The 20,810-nt window shown below is 40.6% G+C and overlaps 1 protein-coding gene across 11 annotated transcripts in view; it reads left to right on the top strand.

The window, feature by feature from the left end:
• Positions 1-20,810, top strand: part of GRIP1 (glutamate receptor interacting protein 1) — a 715,153-nt gene that overhangs the window by 667,284 nt on the left and 27,059 nt on the right. For 6 of the 11 annotated variants that reach the window (XM_077954689.1, XM_077954683.1, XM_028829702.2 and 3 more), the window contains 6 exons: positions 1,033-1,177; positions 2,559-2,698; positions 2,869-3,063; positions 15,921-16,077; positions 18,043-18,154; positions 18,267-18,311. In XM_077954689.1, the coding sequence (XP_077810815.1) occupies positions 1,033-1,177; positions 2,559-2,698; positions 2,869-3,063; positions 15,921-16,077; positions 18,043-18,154; positions 18,267-18,311 (794 nt within the window). The remainder of the gene's footprint in view (positions 1-1,032; positions 1,178-2,558; positions 2,699-2,868; positions 3,064-15,920; positions 16,078-18,042; positions 18,155-18,266; positions 18,312-20,810) is intronic. The other 5 variants (XM_077954687.1, XM_077954685.1, XM_015152225.3 and 2 more) reach the window with 1 other exon arrangement.

Raw genomic sequence — 20,810 nt, 5'->3', positions numbered from 1 at the left:
AGCTGACTGTTTTGTTAAAGTAGCCACTGAACCATTTCATTGTATCCTCAGGTGCAGAAATGAAACAGTTCCTTAACCATTCACAGCTCCCAGGCCCAAGGAATAAAACAAGAAACGCCCAAGAACTTTAAGCATGTCAGAAGCAAATAAAACCTTTGAATTCTGAGACTTCTTATTTGCAACCCTGACACCATCACAATACCCACCATGTTGAAGGCAGCCCATGATATCTTTCTGGCCAGTCCTTTAGGCAGAGCACATTCACAAGTGTCTTCCACTATAATAATGTTGAATAGCCAAAATTAGTTTATGACAGCGTGGCAGCCTGGTCTATGCTGTTGAAACATAGTTTACAACAGCTTTTACTCCATTGAAAGAGGAGAGATGATCATTCAAACTTCCACTTTAATATCTGTAATTCACTGATAGGACTCACATTAGAAGATAGTAAGTGGAATGATATGTAAGAGATTCTAGATTTCTTGCTGTTGTCTTCAAGTTTACTTATCTAAGTTCCACTTAACCATATATATGTTATCATTTGTTCCAACCCTTAGCAAAATCCACGTTTCTATATCAAAAGTTAGCTTGCATGTAAAGCTTAAAATGGAAACAGCATGACCCGATGTCTTCTTTGTTGCTGGGTGACTCTCTCCTCTCAAATTATAATACCTCCTCAGCCATATGTTTATTTCACAGGTATTTACTGCACACTTACCAAATGCTAGATAAGCACTGTCCTAGACATGGACACAGTTGAAAGGTCCTGCAGCCCCAGTTGGGCAGATCTCACACATTTAAAACATAAGTCATTAGGCAGTGTTCCTCTCCCCTGGCACTGACAATGACTATATCTCTATATTTGAATGTAAGATCCTACTAAGGAAATGCTGTTCCCCAAAATAATTATTTTCTGAGACATGATACTTCGATGAGGATGTTTTGAATTCCTACTTTATATGTGAATCTATGTGTCTTACTCCTTTGCCTTTTCCAAAGAAATCAATTATGATTCCTTGGCATTTATTGCAGATGAGCAAGAAAGTTCCGGAGCCATTATTTACACCGTGGAGCTGAAACGCTATGGGGGGCCCCTTGGCATCACAATTTCAGGAACTGAAGAGCCATTTGATCCTATAATCATTTCAAGCCTCACTAAAGGGGGATTAGCTGAAAGGTAAAATTTGAAGTAACTGTTATAATTACCTGTGTCTGAGATGGGCTTCCTTCCTCACAACCACATAAAAACATGCTCCTCTCTCTGTGGTTATCTGTTGGCTTTTAAAAATCTGCACAAAGGATTGATCTTAGAGCTTGAGAACTCTCAGGCAGAGCTCCGACTTGACTCTGAGGGGCATCTTACAGGCGGTAAAAGATGTCATGGGCTTAGCATTGATATGACTCTCTGAAATGTATAAAATGACCACAATTGACTGAAGATGGATTTGTATTGTGTCCATTTTGAGAGGAGGAAACTAAAGTTCAGGGAGGTTGAATGGCTTGTCCAATTTCATTCAGCAAACACTTGCTGAGCCTCTGTTACCTGACAGGTGCTGCACTTAGCTGCTGTGTGTTCAGAAGAGGGTGATACAGGCATCATCTTATGGGAACAAAGTGTAGTGACCCATTTTAATAATGTCTTAAAATCTGGAATGTCCGTTTTTTACTTTGGCAATGATGTATACACACACACCCACTCCCCACCCTCTGCTAAACTGCATTTCTTTCTGAGATGTGTTGTCAGACATATGACAAACCCTACAGGCAAGTCTGTCCTCCAGATCTGTCCTTCCAACCTAGCTCAGGAATACACAAATGCATTGTTCCTGCTAACAACTGGAAACAGTGGTTAGCAAAATAGAGACACAGCATTGCAGAATGTTGGAGCTGCAGTGTACCTTAGAAATTAGCTCAGACAGGCTGGGTGTGGTGGCTCACACCTGTAATCCCAGCACTTTGGGAGGCCAAGGCAGACGGATCACGAGGTCAGGAGTTCAAGACCAGCCTGGCCATCATGGTGAAACCTCACCTCTACTAAAAATACAAAAATTAGCTGGGCATGGTGGTGCATGCCTGTAATCCCAGCTACTTGGGAGGCTGAGGCTGGAGAATTGCTTGAACCCAGGAGGCGGAGGTTGCAGTGAGACAAGATCGCGCCACTGGACTCCAGCCTGAGTGAAAGAGCGAGACTCCATCTCAAAAAAAAAAAAAAAAAAAAAAAATCTGCAGAAAGAAAGGATGCTGCATGCTATCCACTACATTTGTATTTGGATTTTTAGGGGACTTACCCCATGACTCAGCTTTCTTGGAATTGAAAAAGCACACAAGTTCATTTTAATAACTAATCAAAACAATTTTTAAAATGTTTTTGGAAACTAAAAAGTAATCCACAACATATGCAGTGATCTTACAACATTTCCCAGAAGAAAGCAAGAGGGACTTCTGGAGATCCTTGCCAAGTCTTTATTATGATGAATGTATAAGGTATGTCAGGGAATTTATATTCAGTACCACACAGGGATTATTTCTACCTCTCCTATTACTATTTGGTGTTTCAGAACTGGCGCAATCCACATAGGAGACCGAATCCTAGCCATCAATAGCAGCAGCTTGAAAGGGAAGCCTCTGAGTGAAGCCATCCATTTGTTACAGATGGCAGGAGAGACTGTCACCTTGAAAATTAAGAAACAGACAGATGGTGAGTAGTGAGTTGAAAGCCACAATTAAGGATTTCCAGTGCATTTTCTTCCTTGAAAGAATGTGCTAGTGTCTGTGTGATTCTAGGGAAACGAATCTCCAGCAAGAGTATTTTGGTATATTTTTATTTAAATTTACTCTGATACTTAAACTCCTTTCCTGTCTATAAAGCCCAGTCAGCATCGAGCCCCAAGAAGTTCCCCATTTCTAGCCATTTGAGTGACCTGGGGGATGTGGAGGAGGACTCCTCGCCAGCACAGAAGCCAGGCAAGCTGTCCGACATGTACCCTTCCACAGTGCCCAGTGTGGACAGTGCTGTGGATTCATGGGATGGGTCTGCAATAGACACCAGCTATGGAAATCAAGGTACGTCTTTACTTTGTCCCCAGAGGACTTCTCATTGTTGAAGCCCATGCTTCTTCAAGATTCATCCTCTGCTCCATGAGGAGAATATCTTTATTTAACTTGTATCTGCTTTGGTGTAGCCGAACACACTGAATGCTTACACTCAGCTGGCCATGCATTTCCTTCTAGTGCTTATAAGGCATGAACCTTTACCAAACACTAACAGGCCTCCATTAGGTCTACTGATGGCCAAGTATCCCATCCAGAGCTTATCCTTCAAGCTTAGATTAATGTGAGGCAAACCATACAATAAAGTGGCTTGTTCAATACAGGCCCCATTGTCTTATTTTTCAGCAAGCTTTCCACAAAGATGGATTGGGGAGTTCAGAAGAGTTACATAAGAGATTAGCCAATGATTTGTGACTCTTATTTATTCCTGCCCACTCCTGACTTTTTTTTTTTCTTTTAGAGACTGGGTCTCACTCTGTCACCCCAGATAGAATACCCTGGCACCATCACAGTTTATTACAGCCTCAAACTCCTGGACTCAAGAGATCTTGCTGCCTCAGTCTCATCTCCTCAGTAGCTGAGACTATATGCAGACACCACCACACCCAGCTGATTTTTAAATTTTTGTAGATATGGGGTCTTGCCATGTTATCCAGGCTGGTATCAAACTTCTGGCCTCCAGCAATCCTCCTATCTTGGCCTCCCAAAGTGCTGCAATTACAGGCATGAGCCACCATGTCCTTTCCCTGAATGTTTATAATTAGAGCGTTATAATCACAATATAGGAAAGTATAGAGTAGATTTTTCTTCATAGGGGTCATTGTCATGTGAAGAAATACTATCTACATTAAAAAGCCTCACTCATGGAATATAAACACATAAAAGGTGTCAGACTGAAAACAGAGCAGAAACTAATAGCTTCTTTTAAAAAATATTTTCTTCCCAGTGATCCATGGCATCAAAAAGAAAAGTATGTCAAAACTTCTTGGTATTTCTCCTCATCTGAGCCTTACCTTCTCCCGTGTTCTATGTAAATTCCAGCCTCTGAATCCCTTGTTTGCTCTGGGTTTCAGTCAGTCAAATAATAAAACACATAAACAGTTTAGAGAACACATTGGCATGAGGGCTGCTTTGTCACGGAGTTAACTGTACTTTTAGGAGAGTCTGTATCCAGTTTGCTCTCTCCTGGTTTTCCTAGTTTCCTTCTCTCAGCCTGCCTATGTTGTGTCACTCTCTGTTAAGTCCTCTGGTGAACAAAAAAAAAATATGGAAGGGAGAAAAAACTGGAAAAAAAATGAAAGGAGATGATATTTCAAAGTTGTCAAGTTGTTACTTTCATTAGAGATGATACTGGAGTTGGGTGCGGAAAATACTTTGAACACCTAAATGGAATTGGGGCTTTTATTTATCTGGCAATTAATTTTTGCAAGTCATAATACCTTGTGACAAGTTTGCCTATGCCACCAAATAACAGACCTTCTGATTGCCTGAGAATTGATTGGCCACCGGAAGACACTGAGTAAAGGACAGAAGTCACATTCTATCAGAGTAGACTCAGGTTTATTTATCAATGTATTGTGTATTGGTTATTTATTCATGTATTATTTGTGTGTTGCTTATTAATGTAGAGATATTTTTGTTACACAGATTTTTGTGAGGGTGCTATTGATATTAATGACTTCTTCCCCATAAGGTGATCCGGAAGACCTTAGCTACTCCATTCCTTGAAACTGTAGAAAAAGGACCATGAGAAGCAAACTGAATATAGGACCTGCCCCTCATTAGTAAAAGATGAAAAACCATTTGTTATTTGTGAAACATTTCGAAATTTTGAATCATAGTCATAATATTATATTTTGCATCTATAATTTAGACATTTTATGAGGTTGAAGGGAACTAAGGGATAAGTAGAGACAATGGCAATCAGGATAGAATCGAAGTACTCCAAGGTAATGAAAAAGTAGTAATAACCCTTTATATATGTAGAACACTCTAGAGTTTACAAAGCACTTTCGTATAACTAATCCCCATTAATTCTCATAATGAATATGGAAGCTGAAGGCAGGATTTCAGCTTTAGAAAGGGTTTAGGAGTCAGCTAGTCTGGTGTCCGGTGCAGCCCTTGGTGCCAGGTCCTGCCTCACTGCACGCCAAGACACGCTGCATGGACTTGAGCGCCCAAGTTGACAGGTTGTTCCTTGTGCTGAGGCATCCCCCCATCTCCACATAGCTCTGATGACTCTAAAGCTCTCACTTGTATTGAGCTGCAGTATGCCTATTAGTCCTAGCTATACCCTCAAGGTCATTCTGAACTAGACTAAAGCCTCTTCTTTTGACAGCCCCTTAGATACTCGGAGACAGCTATTGGGTCTCTGTTGAGGCTTTCCTTCTCCAAGCCAAATAGCCCCAGTTCCTTTAACTGTGCCTTCTATAATTTACTGGCAAGTATCTGTATCGTCCTGTGGGCCTCTGTTCTGAATGCGCTTCAGTTTACCTGTATACCTGTTAAATGTAGCATTCAAAAGGAAAATCACACAACAGCCCGACAGCCTGGAGCAAAGCAAGCTTGTCATTGGCATCACTGAAGACAGGAGAACTGATCAATGACGCCTACCTCAACATAAGAATTTTAGTGGTCATGGCACATCTGTCACTCATTTTGAGCTTACAGTTTACCAAGATCTCAAAGTCTTGTGAATGTTTTTTTTGTTGTTGTTTAGTTTTTTTTTTTTTTTTTTTTTCCTTTACCTGTGATATTCAGTTAAACTGCATCTCTCCAGATTGTGCTTGTGAGATTGACTTTTTAAAAGCAAGGCACAGCTGGGTACAGTGACTCAGGCCTGTATTCCCAGTACTTTGGGAGGCTGAGGTGGGCAAATCACCTGAGGTTAGGAGTTCAAGACCAGCCTGAGCAGCATGGCAAAACCCCGTCTCTACTAAAAATCCAAAAATTAGCCAGGCATGGTGGCACACACCTGAAATCCCAGCTACTCAGGAGGCTGAGGCAGGAGAATCCCTTGAACCAGGAGGCAGAGATTGCAGTGAACCGAGATCATGCCACTGCACTCCAGTCTGGGCAATAGAACAAGACTACATCTCAAAAAAAAATTAAAACAAAAATAAAAGCAAGACAGAGAACCGCACTTTTACTTTTCCTATTCAATATTATGTTGTGAGACACAGCTTATCTCTCCAACCTGTCCCTCCAGCCTCTCAGCAGGCTCTCTGCCTTGTCCCAGGAAGCCCCTGCACATTCTCTCTGTTCCCTTTAAGGCTGGAATAGTTGCCTCATTCCCAGGAGGCTGTTGCACCTCCATAATGCACATCTTCCTCCTGGGGCTGGAAATCGATGTCTTTGCAGCAACATTCCTTACTGTTCTCTGCTGCTTCTCTAAAATATCAAGCTTGCTCCATTCATTCTTTCAACCAGTATGTAATGACTGGCTCAATATCAGGCCCATAGACCATGTGGATACACTGTTGGACAAAGGAAACATGATCTCTGCTCCTGTGGAAGAGGTTGCGCAGCTGAAGGGACAGTCAGTTAACAAATAAATAAATAGTGGCCCTATCACTTTGTTAGTGGAAAGGGAAATAGAATGGAATGATGAAAACTTGTGGGGAAAGAAGGGATGTGTTTAAGGAAGTCCCACAAGGGGCTGATCCTCAGTTCCACTGTGTGGCTGACTTCTTCCAGTCGGCCTCCGGGTCAGCTTCTTTCACTCCCCATTGTCTTGCCCATTAGATGCCTCATGCCCTTCTGCCTTATCAAAATCTTAGGCATTTGGCCTCCTTGCATCTTCTTAATTCTTCCTTCTAACTCTGAGAAAACCCTATGACTGCTTTACTTGGATTTAGCAAAGGTCAGTACAAGAGGGACTGGCAGATTGGTGGTGGTACATAGACTGCCATTCTCATGTGCTGAATAGCTCTTGTGCTCTCTGTAACTTTTGACTCTCAACTCAGATAGTTACATTTCTATCTTATTTTTCTCTCTTTTGAAGTCATTTTGATCATTTGTGTTCTCTCAGAAAATGAAATTATTTCATCCAGATGTCAAATGTATTTTTATATAATCTCTTTTTAAATTTTTTTATTTTCTCAGTTTCTATAATTATATCCACAATATTGTTTCTTAATTGGTATATTTGTGGTTTTATTATTTTCCCCATGATTTGATTAGTAACAGTTTATTTGATTTCTTTGTTGGGTTTTTATTTTTTCCCAGAGAACTGACTCTTGCATTTATTTATTAGTTCTACTCTAGTTTTTTTTTTAACATAAAATTTTACTTTTAATTTGATTAACTCTTTCATTCAGTTCCTTTTGAATTTTATTCCTTTTATGACTTAAGTTGGATGCACAATTTATTTTCATTGTTTTATAAGGATATATTCCTTCTTTGTGTTTTCATAAGGATGATAACTGATCAAGGACACCAACATGTGCAGTCAGAGTCCAACTTTATTTAATGTCATTAAAGAATACAAATACTCCATACAGAGGATAGCACAGAGTAGAAACCCAATGGTATCCTCCTCTACTCATTGGCAGGGTTTTATTTTTCTCTTTCTTTTCTGATCTCTACAAGCTCATGTTTCATCATCATCTTGTCTTGCCCAATTTTTCTTGAGTTCTTATATTTCTGCTTTGATCCCTTGTTTTATAGAGGTGATGACTTTGCTGTGTATTTTTTGAATTTTGTGATTATTTCTGACTGGTCATGTTTATCATTTGCTCTGAACCAGGCTTCTTCTCATGAGTATTCTTCATCTGCTATCACTTTGTTTTTTATGCCTTTGCTCTCATTTGTTTGATATGTACTTGGTATACATGTTATGCCAATTCCTTTTTAATTACTGCTCACCACTGAATGAGATGAGTTCTTCCTGAACTGCAAGCTGCTAGAGGTTCTGAGAAGAGCCCAGGTTGTTTCCAGGCTACCAAACGTACCCTAGTTCCAGCATGGTATATGTGAGTAAACTCTTCCCCAGCTACCAGAGAGCAGCAACAGCAGGCTGCTCACAAGACAGAATTCCTCTCTGCTACCCTGCTTCACTGAGCAATTGCTCCCTTCAGTCTGTGACATGTGTTCTCTTTCCTTGACTTACCTTGATGCCAGATGGGACCACAGGTACTTTCTGCCGCCAGCCATGCAGTGCATACTCGTGTTCCAAACAAAGCATTGGAGTTTTGCCTCACGCCACTGCCCCTGCTTTGGTAGACTGAGTTGTCTACCAAAGAGTAGTTTGGTAGTCCTGGCCATAGGTGCCTTCTCTCCACTTCTTACCACCACCACCCCCTTCCCATTTGACTTCCACTGAATTTATGTATTATGTATTTTCTTATGTATTATGGTTTGAGATTACACAAACACTCTAGTTTTGATTAAGATGGAGTTGCTTCTGTTATTTATCATTACTTTTTGTCTTGAGGTGATTTCTGAGAGAAGAGAGAACTATCTTTGCATTGACATTTTAAGACCATAGCCTCATCTGAATATATAGAGTATTTCTTGGCAAGATCAATTACAAACAGTTATACAAACATATGATTTGATTTTCTCATCCTTCACAACACTGTGTCTTTAGGAAACAAATTTGGCAGGAAATTAACTGGCTCACTTTCCTGTACTAAACTTGATTTCCAAGAATGAAAGTAATGGCAAGAGCTATAGTCCCAAAATTGTAGAATTCTATTTTTTTCTTTTTTTTTTTTTTTTTTTTTTTTGAGACAGAGGCTCACTCTGTCACCCACGCTGGAGTGCAGTGATGCGATCTCGGCTCACTGCAAGCTCTGCCTCCTGGGTTCACGCCATTCTCCTGCCTCAGCCTCCCGAGTAGCTGGAACTACAGGCGCCTACCACCACACCTAGCTAATTTTTTGTATTTCTAGTAGATACGGAGTTTCACCGTGTAAGCCAGAATGGTCTCGATCTCCTGACCTTGTGATCCGTCCGCCTCGGTCTCCTAAAGTGCTGGGATTACAGGCATGAGCCACAGTGCCCGGCCCGAAAATTGAATTCTAAACTTTATGATTATGAACCAACACTGATTAGTTCACTTTTCTAAATTAATGCTGGGTATGAATTAAAAGCTACAAATATTAATCTGCATTAGTACAGAAAACCAAATATTACAAGGTTGGAATGTCAGAATTTTACAAATATCTAAGGCATAGTTACCTAAAAATAAAAATCATCCTATCAAGATTCCATCTACTTTCAGAAATACCTACTTTCCTATTTTCCACTTGTGCAAATAAAGGCCTATTTTTTGTAAAGACCTGTTTTCCATTATGCAAATAAATAAAACTAAACATTAATATCAGTGAAAGGAATCTGGACTAAATTTTATACCTCACATTAGGATACAAAGTGTTAGATCAGATATGGAAACCCAGATGTAAAATAATTAAAGAGAGAAAGAAGAAAAAGAAAAACGTGCCAATTCTAAACCAAAGGAGGCCTGGAACACAGGCCCACATCTGTAATCCCAGCATTTTGGGAGGCCAAGGCAGGCAATCACTTGAAGTCAGGAGTTTGAAACCTGCCTGGCCAACATTGTGAAACCCTGTCTCTACTAAAAATTCAAAAATTAGCTGGGCGTGGTGGCGGGTGCCTGTAATCCCAACTACTCGGGAAGCTGAGGCAGGAGAATCGCTTGAACCCACTAGGCAGAGGTTACACTGAGCCAAGGTCGTGCTGGTGCACTCCAGCCTGGGTGATAGAGTAAGATTCTGTCTCTAAATAAAGAAATAAATAATCCAAAGGAGAAATGACTTAGGACCATACATTTTATTTATTTTTTTATTATTTTATTTTTTGAGACCAAGTGTTGCTTTTATCGCCCAGGCTGGAGTGCAATGGTGTGATCTCGGCTCACTGCAACCTCTGCCTCCCAGGTTCAAGAGGCTCTCCTGCCTCAGCCTCCCAAGTAGCTGGGACTACAGGTGCCCGCCACCGCACCCAGCTAATTTTTGTGTTTTTGGTAGAGATGGTGTTTCACCATGTTGTCCAGGCTGGTCTTGAATTCCTAACCTCAGGTGATCTGCCTGCCTCGGCCTCCCAAAGTGCTGGGATTGCAGGCATGAGCCACTGTGCCCCATCAGTACATTTAAAAAAATTATTTCTTTTTTCAACTTATTTATTTTATCAATTTTTAATTTAAAATGTAGTTTCCAATATCATATGTATATTTCATGTGCTTACACCATCATTCAACAACAACAAAAAGTTTCATTATCTATCTGGCAGTTGATTTTTTCTGATACCTGGGCTGCCTCATTTATTCTCTGGCTTTTAAGCTTGACTCCTGGTATAAAGGAATAACCCTCAGGGCCTGTTAACTTCTTCTCAGTAATGGGCAACAGGTTTGCCTTTTACCTAAACATAATTTTCCTCAGATATTCCCTTTTTTAAATCATGGTATCACCAGCCAGCTGTATCAGTTAAAGGTCAAGTTTAGTTGACTTAAAGATTTTCTTCTACATACAAAACAAAATTTAAATGATGGCATTTAAGCAACATCAGGATTTATTTTTCCCATGGTGTCATCAAGACCCAGGTATCTCACTCCCTCTACTCAGCATCTCTGATGTCCCTCCATTGCCACTGCCTTTGTTTCAGGCCTGACGAAATACGGTAACTCCTTCCTCATTTATCTTCTTACTTTGAGCATCTTATCCCACATTTGTATCAATAATCTTTAGAAAAACCAAATCTAGTCATGCCACTCCTTTAAACCAAAAAAACCCTCTTTTGTTGGTTATCTGTTGTTATAGGATAAACTCAAATGTCTTCAATTTAAAACACAGGGTTGTTTGTAATCTAGTCCCTGAATACTTTATCAGTCCACCTTCTGACACTTCTTTGCAGTACCTTTTAGTACACATACCCAGAATATCTCACTATTCTCTAAGCAAGTTTTGCATTGTGGTACCTTGATAACACTAAGTATTTTGATATGTTAATTAACCTCTTAATCGGTTTCAAATCCATTGAGAAATAGAAATGAGAGTCAGCTATGGATTAAAATATCAGCATTTCATTTTATTTTTTTTGGTAGAAAAAGCTGGATTGGTCCTGCAGCCAGAATCAGGATAATTATTTTCCTACCCTCAACCCAAGTCTAGACATTGAAATTTGAATGAGACGCAAGTCAGATCTACACAGCAAACCATAAGTGAACCGATTACCAGTCAATGAGATTAGGTTCAGCTGAAGAGAACTGCAAACTCTAACAATACATTGACTTACATTATAAAGAAGCAGGCACTTCAAGCTGGTATGTAACTCCACAGTGTCATCAGAGGCCCATGCTTCTAAATATTTCCACTGTGTTATGCTTAGCACCTGACTTTCATCCTTGGAGTCACCTCATAGTCCAAGACAGTTACTGGGGCTCCAGCAATTTCATTTGCATTCCAGACAGCAGTAGCAAAGGTGTAAGGAGCCTTCTCAGAAGTCCCCTTAGCTATATCATGGACCAGAACATTTCACTAAGTTGCACTTAGCTTTGAGAGAAGCTAAGAAGTATAGTTTTAGTCTGAGCAATAATTTGCTCACCCCAAAACGGGTACTCTGGTACTAAGGATAAAGAAGAGAATGAATGTTCTGTTGAGCAACTGGTAGTCTGCCACGGTTATCTAACTGCCCAGTCATGCCTTTTCTTGCCTCTGTCAAGCTCAGAGAGCCCCAAGATTGTGACCCAGGCTTGCTTACCACACAGCACAGCAGCAGTGGGAGAGAAAGGGTCCAGAGAAAGCCAGGAATGGGCTGAGTGACATGCCCAGTGTTCTTTTCCAAAACTCAACAGTTGGGTAAATCACATTCCTTCTATGGGGAGGAATAAGTACACATGGTAAGAGGGCCCAGAACAGAGATCCACTGATAGAATCGAGGCCCTGTTTACCCTGACTGCACCTTTACCCGGCTCTCTTCTACTTGGCCAACACTGTCTGTTGTTGTTGTTGTTGTTGTTGTTATTGTTGTTTTTGAGACAGAGTCTCACTCTGTTGCCCAGGCTGGAGTGCAATGGTGTGCCCTCGGCTCGCTGCAACCTCCGCCTTTTGGGTTCAAGAGATTCTCTTGCCTCAGCCTCCAGAGTAGCTGGGACAACAGGCATGCATCACAACACCCAGCTAATTTTTGTATTTTTAGTAGAGACGGGTTTTCGCCATGTTGGCCAGGCTGGTCTCGAACTCCTGGCCTCAGGTGGACCACTTGCCTCAGGTTCCCAAAATGCTGGGATTACAGGCATGAGCCACCGTGCCCACCATGCACTGTCTTACTCAACAGTTCCAACTAGTAAATGCTGACCTGCTATCTAACTCTAAGCTTATATGTCATTTTTCCTTAGGCACCCTTCGTGATCCACCTACCAATCCCCAAACTGGTCTCTGTCCTTCCATATTAGTGTATTAAGACTAAAAGTATGACACTTTCACATGCTACTAGAACTCACTTTCTATGCTTCTTTCTTCTCCTTCTCCTATACATATACCAAACAATGCAGTTTTTGAGGACAGGAGTTAGTTTTATTTCCCTTTGCATTTTAGTTCCTGATATATAGTATCTGATACTTAAGAGACACCCGAATGTTTACTGCATTAATAATGCTGAGACTTATCTCTTTTCCTTGTCTCCCTACCTTAAAGATAAAGAAACCGAGATCTTGAGAGGTTGAAGGGCTTAGTATATAGTAACAATGGGCATCTGTGTTCATTAAAACCTCCTTGTGTTCTAGGCACTTTCATAAGGTGTGTTTTCATTCTTCTTCATTCTCTTACCAACCTAGTAAAGTACCTATTGTGATCCCCATTGTACCCTGAGGTTAGTTGGCCAGGCTGTGATGTGAGGAAGTGGCTGAGCTAGGATTTCAACCTTGGTCTTTTCTGACTTTACTTTTATTAAGTTTTATTTATTTATTTATTTTTGAGACAGGGTCTTGCTATGTTGCTCAGACTGGTTGTGAACTCCTGGGCTCAAGGGATCCTCTTATCTCAGCCTCTCAAGTAGCTGGTATTACAGGTATGCATAACCATGCCCAGTTACTTTTCTATTTTTGAAATAGGGTCTCGCTTTGTCACCCAGGCTAGAGTGCAGTGGTGCAAACTTGGCTCACTGCAGCCTCAACGACCAGACTTAAGCGATCTTCCTGCCTCAGCGCCCCAAGTAACTGGCATGTGCCACCATGCCTAGCTAATTTTGGAGGTTTGGGTTTTTGTTTGTTTGTTTTCTTTGTAGAGATGGCTGATTGCCCAGGCTGGTCTTGAACTCCTAAGCTCAAGCCATCTGCCTGTCTTGGCCTCCCAAAGTGCTAGACGTGAGCCACCGCACCTGGTCAACTTCTCTTACTTTAATCTCTGGGTCAGCATAGCACGGACTAGGGAAGAGCTGGGATCAGGTTTTCTGACTTTACATTTCACCCAAAGAGATTTGAATCTTATCCCCTTTTCTTTCTCTGCTTTGTTGTAATGCAATAATCATTTAATAGTGCTTATTAAGACAAGGCATCCTTATTAGAGATACATATGCCTTTCAAGGTTAGCAGTTTCCTACTGATGGTGGTGCACATCTGCTCAAGCCCATTCTTGCACTCTTGCCTAAGTCTCCAAGAACTACTTATTATACAAACAACAGTTGGAAAGAAAATCAGTCTAATGTTGAAATTTCACCAGGGAACTCAGTGGTCATTCGGGTTAATGCTTGTCAGAAAAGGATACTCCAGGAAGACACCACCAATTAGCATTGGCTCTTTGAAAGGTTGAGGGTTGAAACCAGTTAAAGAAAGTGAGGTACAGGCTTCCCCAAACTCTTCGTATTATAAAAGCTGAGACTTCAGGTATTTGGGGTTGGTTCGGTTGGTTCAGAAGGAGAAAATGGTTAGTCCATCAGAGGGAGCCAGGATGAAATTCACAGCTACTTAGTTCCCCTTCAAGAGAAGACACATCTGTATTTCCTTAAGTCAACACTTTTGACAGAAAACTGCATTCATCATACAAGACTTCTTCCCAGATGGCTAACCATGCTTCTGCAGTTATCTAGGAAAAAGAGAGAGAATGAGATATTGAACTGTAAATATTTCCTCTGCTCCAAGGTCTTCTAATCCTTGGTGTCCTAAAATATAAGGTTCTTAGAGTATTTCCATCATGTGGTGGTAGGCATTGCCCTGGTTCTTGAGATCAAATCCTTTTGATCAGAGAGTATTATCCTTCAGATACCCTGCTGTCCTTGGGCTTTAAACTAGTAGCAAAAACGGCACTAGAGGCTTCGACAACAGGTAGAGAGAAAGTGAACGGGGAAGAGGAAACAAGATATCATGGAGATAGAATCATCTTACGTGATCAGACCATTTAACTGTACCTGAAAATGCGGGTCCAGGTCTGTTTGCTGTATTAAATGATTTAAGCACAGTAAGAAACACATATCATATTCCAAGCCAATGCATCCATGTGAATACACATGCACACACACGTCACAACCTGAGGTAGTGGATGAAGGAGTATGTGATGATTACAGCACAACCTATGGAGTCAGACCTACAATCGAGCCCCACTTAAACCCCCAAAATAATTTTGAAGAACTATATATCCCATCACCTACTAAAAGTTGTTGTCTAAATGTTTTTCTCACAAAATGTAAATACTCGCAAAGACTGTAATTTCCAGTTTGTTGTAAAAATGCTTTAAAAATGTTTCTATCAAAATCTTGGAACTACAGCTTCAGCTCAAATTTGTGGAAAGTGTCCATTATGTAACCTAATAGCCAAAGCCATTCCTCACTGTCTCACCCATCAGGCTAATCAGATATAACTCCTTGGTGGAAAAAAGTCAGCATTTTGCAATTCAAATAAACAATAAATGCAGCAGGCTCCTTATCCCTGACATCCGTTGCCCTTCTGAATTCTCTGAGGCAGCATGAGAGATGGACGAGAGAGAGGGGTGAAAGCCTTGCCGTGAGTTTGTGCCTGGTTGAAATAAGGCCTTGTTCCCAACAGACTTCATCACAGGAACAAGGCTTTCCCAAATTATCCCTTGATTTGGCAGCTGGGAGTCTATATCCCCGGGCCCAGGCACTTTCAAATACTTGAAATGTGGCCAGCACGATGGCTCATACCTCTAATCACAGCACTCTCGGAGGCCGAGGTGGGTGGATCACCTGAGGTCAGGAGTTCGAGACCATCCTGGCCAACATGGTAAAACCCTGTCTCTACTAAAAATAAAAAAGATTAACTGGGTGTGGTGGTGCACTTCTGTAATCCTAGCTACTTGGGAGGCTGAGGAAGGAGAATTGTTTGAACCCGGGAGGAGGAGGTTGCAGTGAGGCAAGATCGCACCACTGTACTCCATCCTGGACGACAGAGCAAGACTCCATCTCAAAAAAAAAAAAAAAAAGATTTGAAATGGATGAGAAATATGTCTTTTGTTTGTAAAGTGGCAGGAGTACAGTTGTGAAGGAGGAAATGAGAAGGGAGAACTAACTGGCAGATCTCAGCTAAGCCAGTTTTGGGAAGAAGTGCATCTAGAACTTGAGGATCTGAAAACTGATTCTCCTAATTGTGACTTGAACTCCCAAGAAAGTTTGCAAGTAGCCTTGGGTACTTGAAACCACTGTTCTAAGCCGTCAGTGTCCTCATCTGTAAAATGCAAATAATGAGTATCTACCTCCAAAGATGGCTCTAAAGAAAAAAGATGGCTCAAAATGAAGTACTTGGTGAAGTCCTTGGTGCACAATAAGCACACACAATGTGTTCACTATTGTCATTGTCATTGCTGTTATTATTCAACTCCTCTACTGGTTAACAATGTAATTTCTCAATGTGTTAAGTAATCCTTGGGCCCAATGCTAACACCTTGTTTATATTTTAGGCACCAGTTTTCAGGCCTCAGGATACAATTTCAACACCTATGACTGGAGGAGTCCAAAACAGAGAGGCAGCTTGTCCCCAGTCACTAAGCCTCGAAGCCAGACTTACCCAGATGTGGGGCTGAGTAATGAAGACTGGGACCGGTCCACAGCCAGTGGGTAAGGTTTTCAACCAATGCTGCCTCATCCAAGATGACTACATGGTCATGTGGGCAAGATTTGACCTTCTGTACTGCCAGTGGCACATATTGTTAGTATGGGCTTCTTAAAGCCACCATAATCATCCATGCTGGCCACATGGCAGGATTCTAAAAGCTGCCTGACCAGTGGCAGCCTGAGCACCACACAACAGGGCAAGAGCTGGGTTTCCCCTAATGAAAACAGTAGTAGCACCTGGGGAGAAGCTGCTTCTGTAAACTTTGCACCCCCTTCCTTATGACAAGTAGGTTCCTCTCCTTTATTTTATTTTATTATTTTTTTGAGACAGAGTCTCACTTTGCTGCCCAGGTTGCAGTGCAATGGCAAGATCTCGGCTCAGTGCAACCTCTACCTTCCAGGTTCTAGTGATTCCCATGCCTCAGCCTCCTGAGTAACTGGGATTATAGGCATGTGCCACCACATCTGCCTAATTTTTGTTTTTTAATTTTGTCTTGTATTATTTTTATTTTTTATTTTATTTTATTTTTTGAGATGGAGTATCACTCTATTGCCTAGGCTGGAGTGCAGTGGCACCATCTCGGCTCACTGCAACCTCCACCTCCTGGGTTCAAGTGATTCTCCTGTCTCAGCCTCCCAAATAGCTGGGATTATTGGCATGCACCACCACGCCTGGCTAATTTTTGTATTTTTACTAGAGACAGGGTTTCATCGTGTTGACCAGGCTGGTCTCGAACTCCTGACCCTCATGATCCGCCTGCCTCAGCCTCCCAAAGTGCTGGGATTACACGTGTGAGCCACCATTCCCAGCCTATTTTTTATTTTTGAGACAAGGTCTCACTCTGTCACCCAGGCTGGAGTGCAGTGGCATGATCTCAGCTCACTGCAACCTCTACCTCCCAGGGTCAAGCAATTCTCCTGCCTTAGGCCCCCAATTAGCTGGGACTCCAGGCGCCTGCCACCACGCCAGATAATTTTTGTGTTTTTAGTTATTTTTAGTAGAGACGAGGTTTCACCATGTTGGCCAGGCTGGTCTCCTGACCTCAAGTAATCTGCCCACCTAGGCTTCCCAAAGTACTGGGATTACAGGCGTGAGCCACTGCACTGTGCCCCTCTCCTTTCTTTTAAAAGTTAGTTTCACATTAAGTTACATTTTTTTTTAAGATACCTCATGGATCCATCTTTTCAGCAAAGTATATTTTACCATTTTGTTCCTTACCAAAACATTTTAAGGAAATTTATAAAAAGTGATAGCATTTGGTTTACTTATAGTGATCTTTAAGTGGGAAAAACACGTTTCTCTCTTAGAGAAAATTTTGATTTCTCTTTCCTTGTAGATAAGCAGCTGAAATACATTTCCAGCATTCCATCCCATTCCAATAGGGTCATCATGTGGCTGCAGCCCATTTAGCAGCAGCCACAAATAGTCTGAAATCTGGTAGTAAGACCATGGACCATACTTTCCATCTTCACAACACTGCATTTCCTAAAGCGTTCCTCTGCTGAAGCTCATATACTTGGAAGGCACAGGTGAAAGAAAGCCTGATCCAAAATGTCTGTCTGTCTTTATTTTGTGTGAGATGAAGGAGAGATATTTTGGATACAAAAAAAAAAAAAGCCGGGTGCGGTGGCTCATGCCTGTAATCCTAGCACTTTGGGAGGCCGAGACAGGCGGATCACGAGGTCAGGAGATCAAGACCATCCTGTCTAAAATGGTGAAACCCCGTCTCTACTAAAAATAAAAAATTTAAAAAAAAAAGGCTGGGCGTGGTGGCAGGCACCTGTAGTCCCAGCTACTCGGGAGGCTGAGGCAGGAGAATGGTGTGAACCCGGGAGGTGGAGCTTTCAGTGAGCCGAGATTGTGCCACTGCACTCCAGCCTGGGCTATAGAGCAAGACTCTGTCTCAAAAAAAAAAAAAAAAAAATGTCTGGCAAGGTCCTAACCCAGCCTGTGTTTCTTGACAACAGTTTTGCAGGGGCTGCCGATAGTGCAGAGACAGAACAAGAGGAGAACTTCTGGTCTCAAGCGCTGGAGGATTTGGAGACCTGCGGACAGTCAGGAATTCTGAGAGAACTGGAGGTAGCCTCAGTCCTGCTACTTACTTTTATTGTTTCTACATTCATTTTTTTTGGTCCTTTTAAGTTTGCATTTCTCACACCAGTTCATTTAAAAGCTTTAACCCTTTCCACAGGAGAAAGCTGACAGGCGTGTGTCTTTGAGAAACATGACTCTCTTGGTAGCTACCCTTTATGTTTATATTTTTGCTTGTGAAGCTGCCTTCCCTACCCCCTTGCCTTCTGGACAGCAATTTGATTTTATACAATGCAGTCAAAAGTATTTATTTCCCCATCTCCACCCCTCAAGCTTACTGACTTGTGGCTTCTGCCATTGCTCCCTGCTAACCCTGACTGTATCTGTTTCCCACCAAATCGCTAAAAAGCGAGCTAAGTCTCCCAGCAGCGGTGCATCCCATTCTCTTAGTTGCTTTAGAAAGGTTTCTTTGGCATGTTTTCATTTGTACCTGGTATAGAAATTAATTTGATCGCTAAGAGGAACATAAGAGGAAATTTTATTTTACTTTGTTTTGTCCTTAAAGTAGATGACAATGCAGCTGGTGAAAAAGGCCAGTCTATTTGATAAGCAGCAAAAATATTACATAGTACGTTGCTGTTAATTGCAAATCCTGATTCCATCTGTATTAACTTAGTGTGAATTCAAGGAAGAATGAGATGGAATGTAATGGCTGAACTCCTGGTGAGTTCTTTAATCAAAGCCATGAATTCGCTGATGGTATTCACACTTTAGTCTGGGAAGTCCTGGACTGTTTCCTTTTATGTTCTTTTAAATTTTCTGAGCTGTAAAAAATAAAGTGGCAAAAGTCTCATTTTTATTTTGATGTCTTATGAGGTCCCCAAGTCACCATAAGGAATGTGAATGGCATAATGGGGTGAAACTCTTGCAATTCTAAAATGATTACTCATCTTTATATTATTTTGCTTCTCAGTTGCATGTGTGGATATTTTATGTGATTCTAATGTCTGTGAATCTGCAAAGAGAATTATGAAGAAAAATATTAGTTTGAACTTGTAAACGTCACGGTATTACCTGGCATGAACTGCAGCTTCAGAGCACAGTTAAAGGTTCTGGACATGGATAATCCTGTAAAGTCTAAATGAAGTAAGATGTTAGCAGTGATTCCTTTTTACACAACTTTCAAAAGGAACAGAATGCTTAAGTATTGGCCGGCTTATTTAAACCTGTACCACCTTCTGCATGTAGAATGATGAAGAAAAGTAGTCCAAACTGAATAATGAGCACAATTCACAATTCTTGAACATAGCCCTGCTTTTGAAAGCACGTTTTGGCTCATGCTGCTTTTTCCTTGTGCATTTTGATACTTCCCTTTTGAAGAAAAAAGTTGTTTTTCTAACAGCTTGTTTTACATTAGGCAAAAATAAAATGATGTAAAAAGTAATACAATGAGGTTCTGTTTTCACCCAGAAATTGAGTTATCTGATGAAAACAACATCCATCAGCAAGAGTAGACTTTATGTTGCCACAGCCTATGACTTTGCTGTAACATAGCTCCAGACAGGTGTGGCCCTTGACATTATTAATGCAGAAAGCAAATGAGTTGAATTTATAAGCCAAAGGGAAATTAAATCCTCAACTAGGATGAATGATTGGCAAAGTCATAAATTAGTTATATTTAGACTATTATCACAAAGCATATTTATTTATTGGTTTAAATGAACCCCATTCCCTTGATTGGAAATGCAAAAAATATTAGAGCTAGATTCTTGCATATTAAATTCACATCCAGCATTAAAAGTTAAAGCACACTATAATACTAATAAATGTAGAAGGTTAGCTAAGATGAAAGATGATTACAATTGAAATGGAAATGAAAATTAGTTTACTAATCATTTTCCCTATAGCTAGCAATAATTTAGGTTCAACTTTAGCATTGAAAAATGTATAGCTTTAACAAAGGAGAGAAATTTGAATGAGTCTTTGGACAAGTTTTTAACCTCTCATCAGATATTTCTTCTATAAAAGATGGAAATTATAATGAGCTAATAATTATGTGGCACTAAACAAGTATTCAACAAAGTATTCAGTAAAAATTAACTATTAGTATTTTTGCCCTTTCTTGATTAATGAACACTGCTTTAACTATTTTGTGTTTAGCATAATATAGGAAGAAGATTTAACTAAATGTCAGATAGAGAACTCTAGGTTGCCTTAGGGATAATATGCAATTATGAATTACGGCAAATGAAAACAGGTAATACATACTCTTGAGACCAAAGCAAATCCTAGGTAATTAAAAATAATTGTTTTTTTAGCTTTTTATTTTAGTTTTTACATTTGTTTTACCTTTTATGTTCCTTCTTAGATGCTACCTAACGTTCATTTTAAACAAAGTAATCAAATTTTGATTACTATACAGACTCACATACTTACTTGGAAATGCGAACCAAAGAATTAGTGATAGTATCTTATTTCTTCCATCAGAACCTTTTCTAAATCAATTTGTAATTTCTTCTATGGCAGCTAAGATTCATCAAAGCAAAACTGTGGTCTCCCAGATGTAGTGATTAAGTGTTTTACTTCCAACACGTGTCCTGTCATTCTCATGAAAAAATGAATATTTAAAAACAGATGTTAACAAAGCAAACAACTAGTCTAAGTAGGTAAAAATAATAAATGGAGGGTCAGCATGGCAAGAAAA

Source organism: Macaca mulatta, chromosome 11 (genome assembly GCF_049350105.2).
Source record: "Macaca mulatta isolate MMU2019108-1 chromosome 11, T2T-MMU8v2.0, whole genome shotgun sequence".
Taxonomy (NCBI): domain Eukaryota; kingdom Metazoa; phylum Chordata; class Mammalia; order Primates; family Cercopithecidae; genus Macaca; species Macaca mulatta.
The sequence above is the reverse complement of the archived record's forward strand: the minus strand, read 5'-3'. Positions and strand labels throughout refer to the sequence as shown.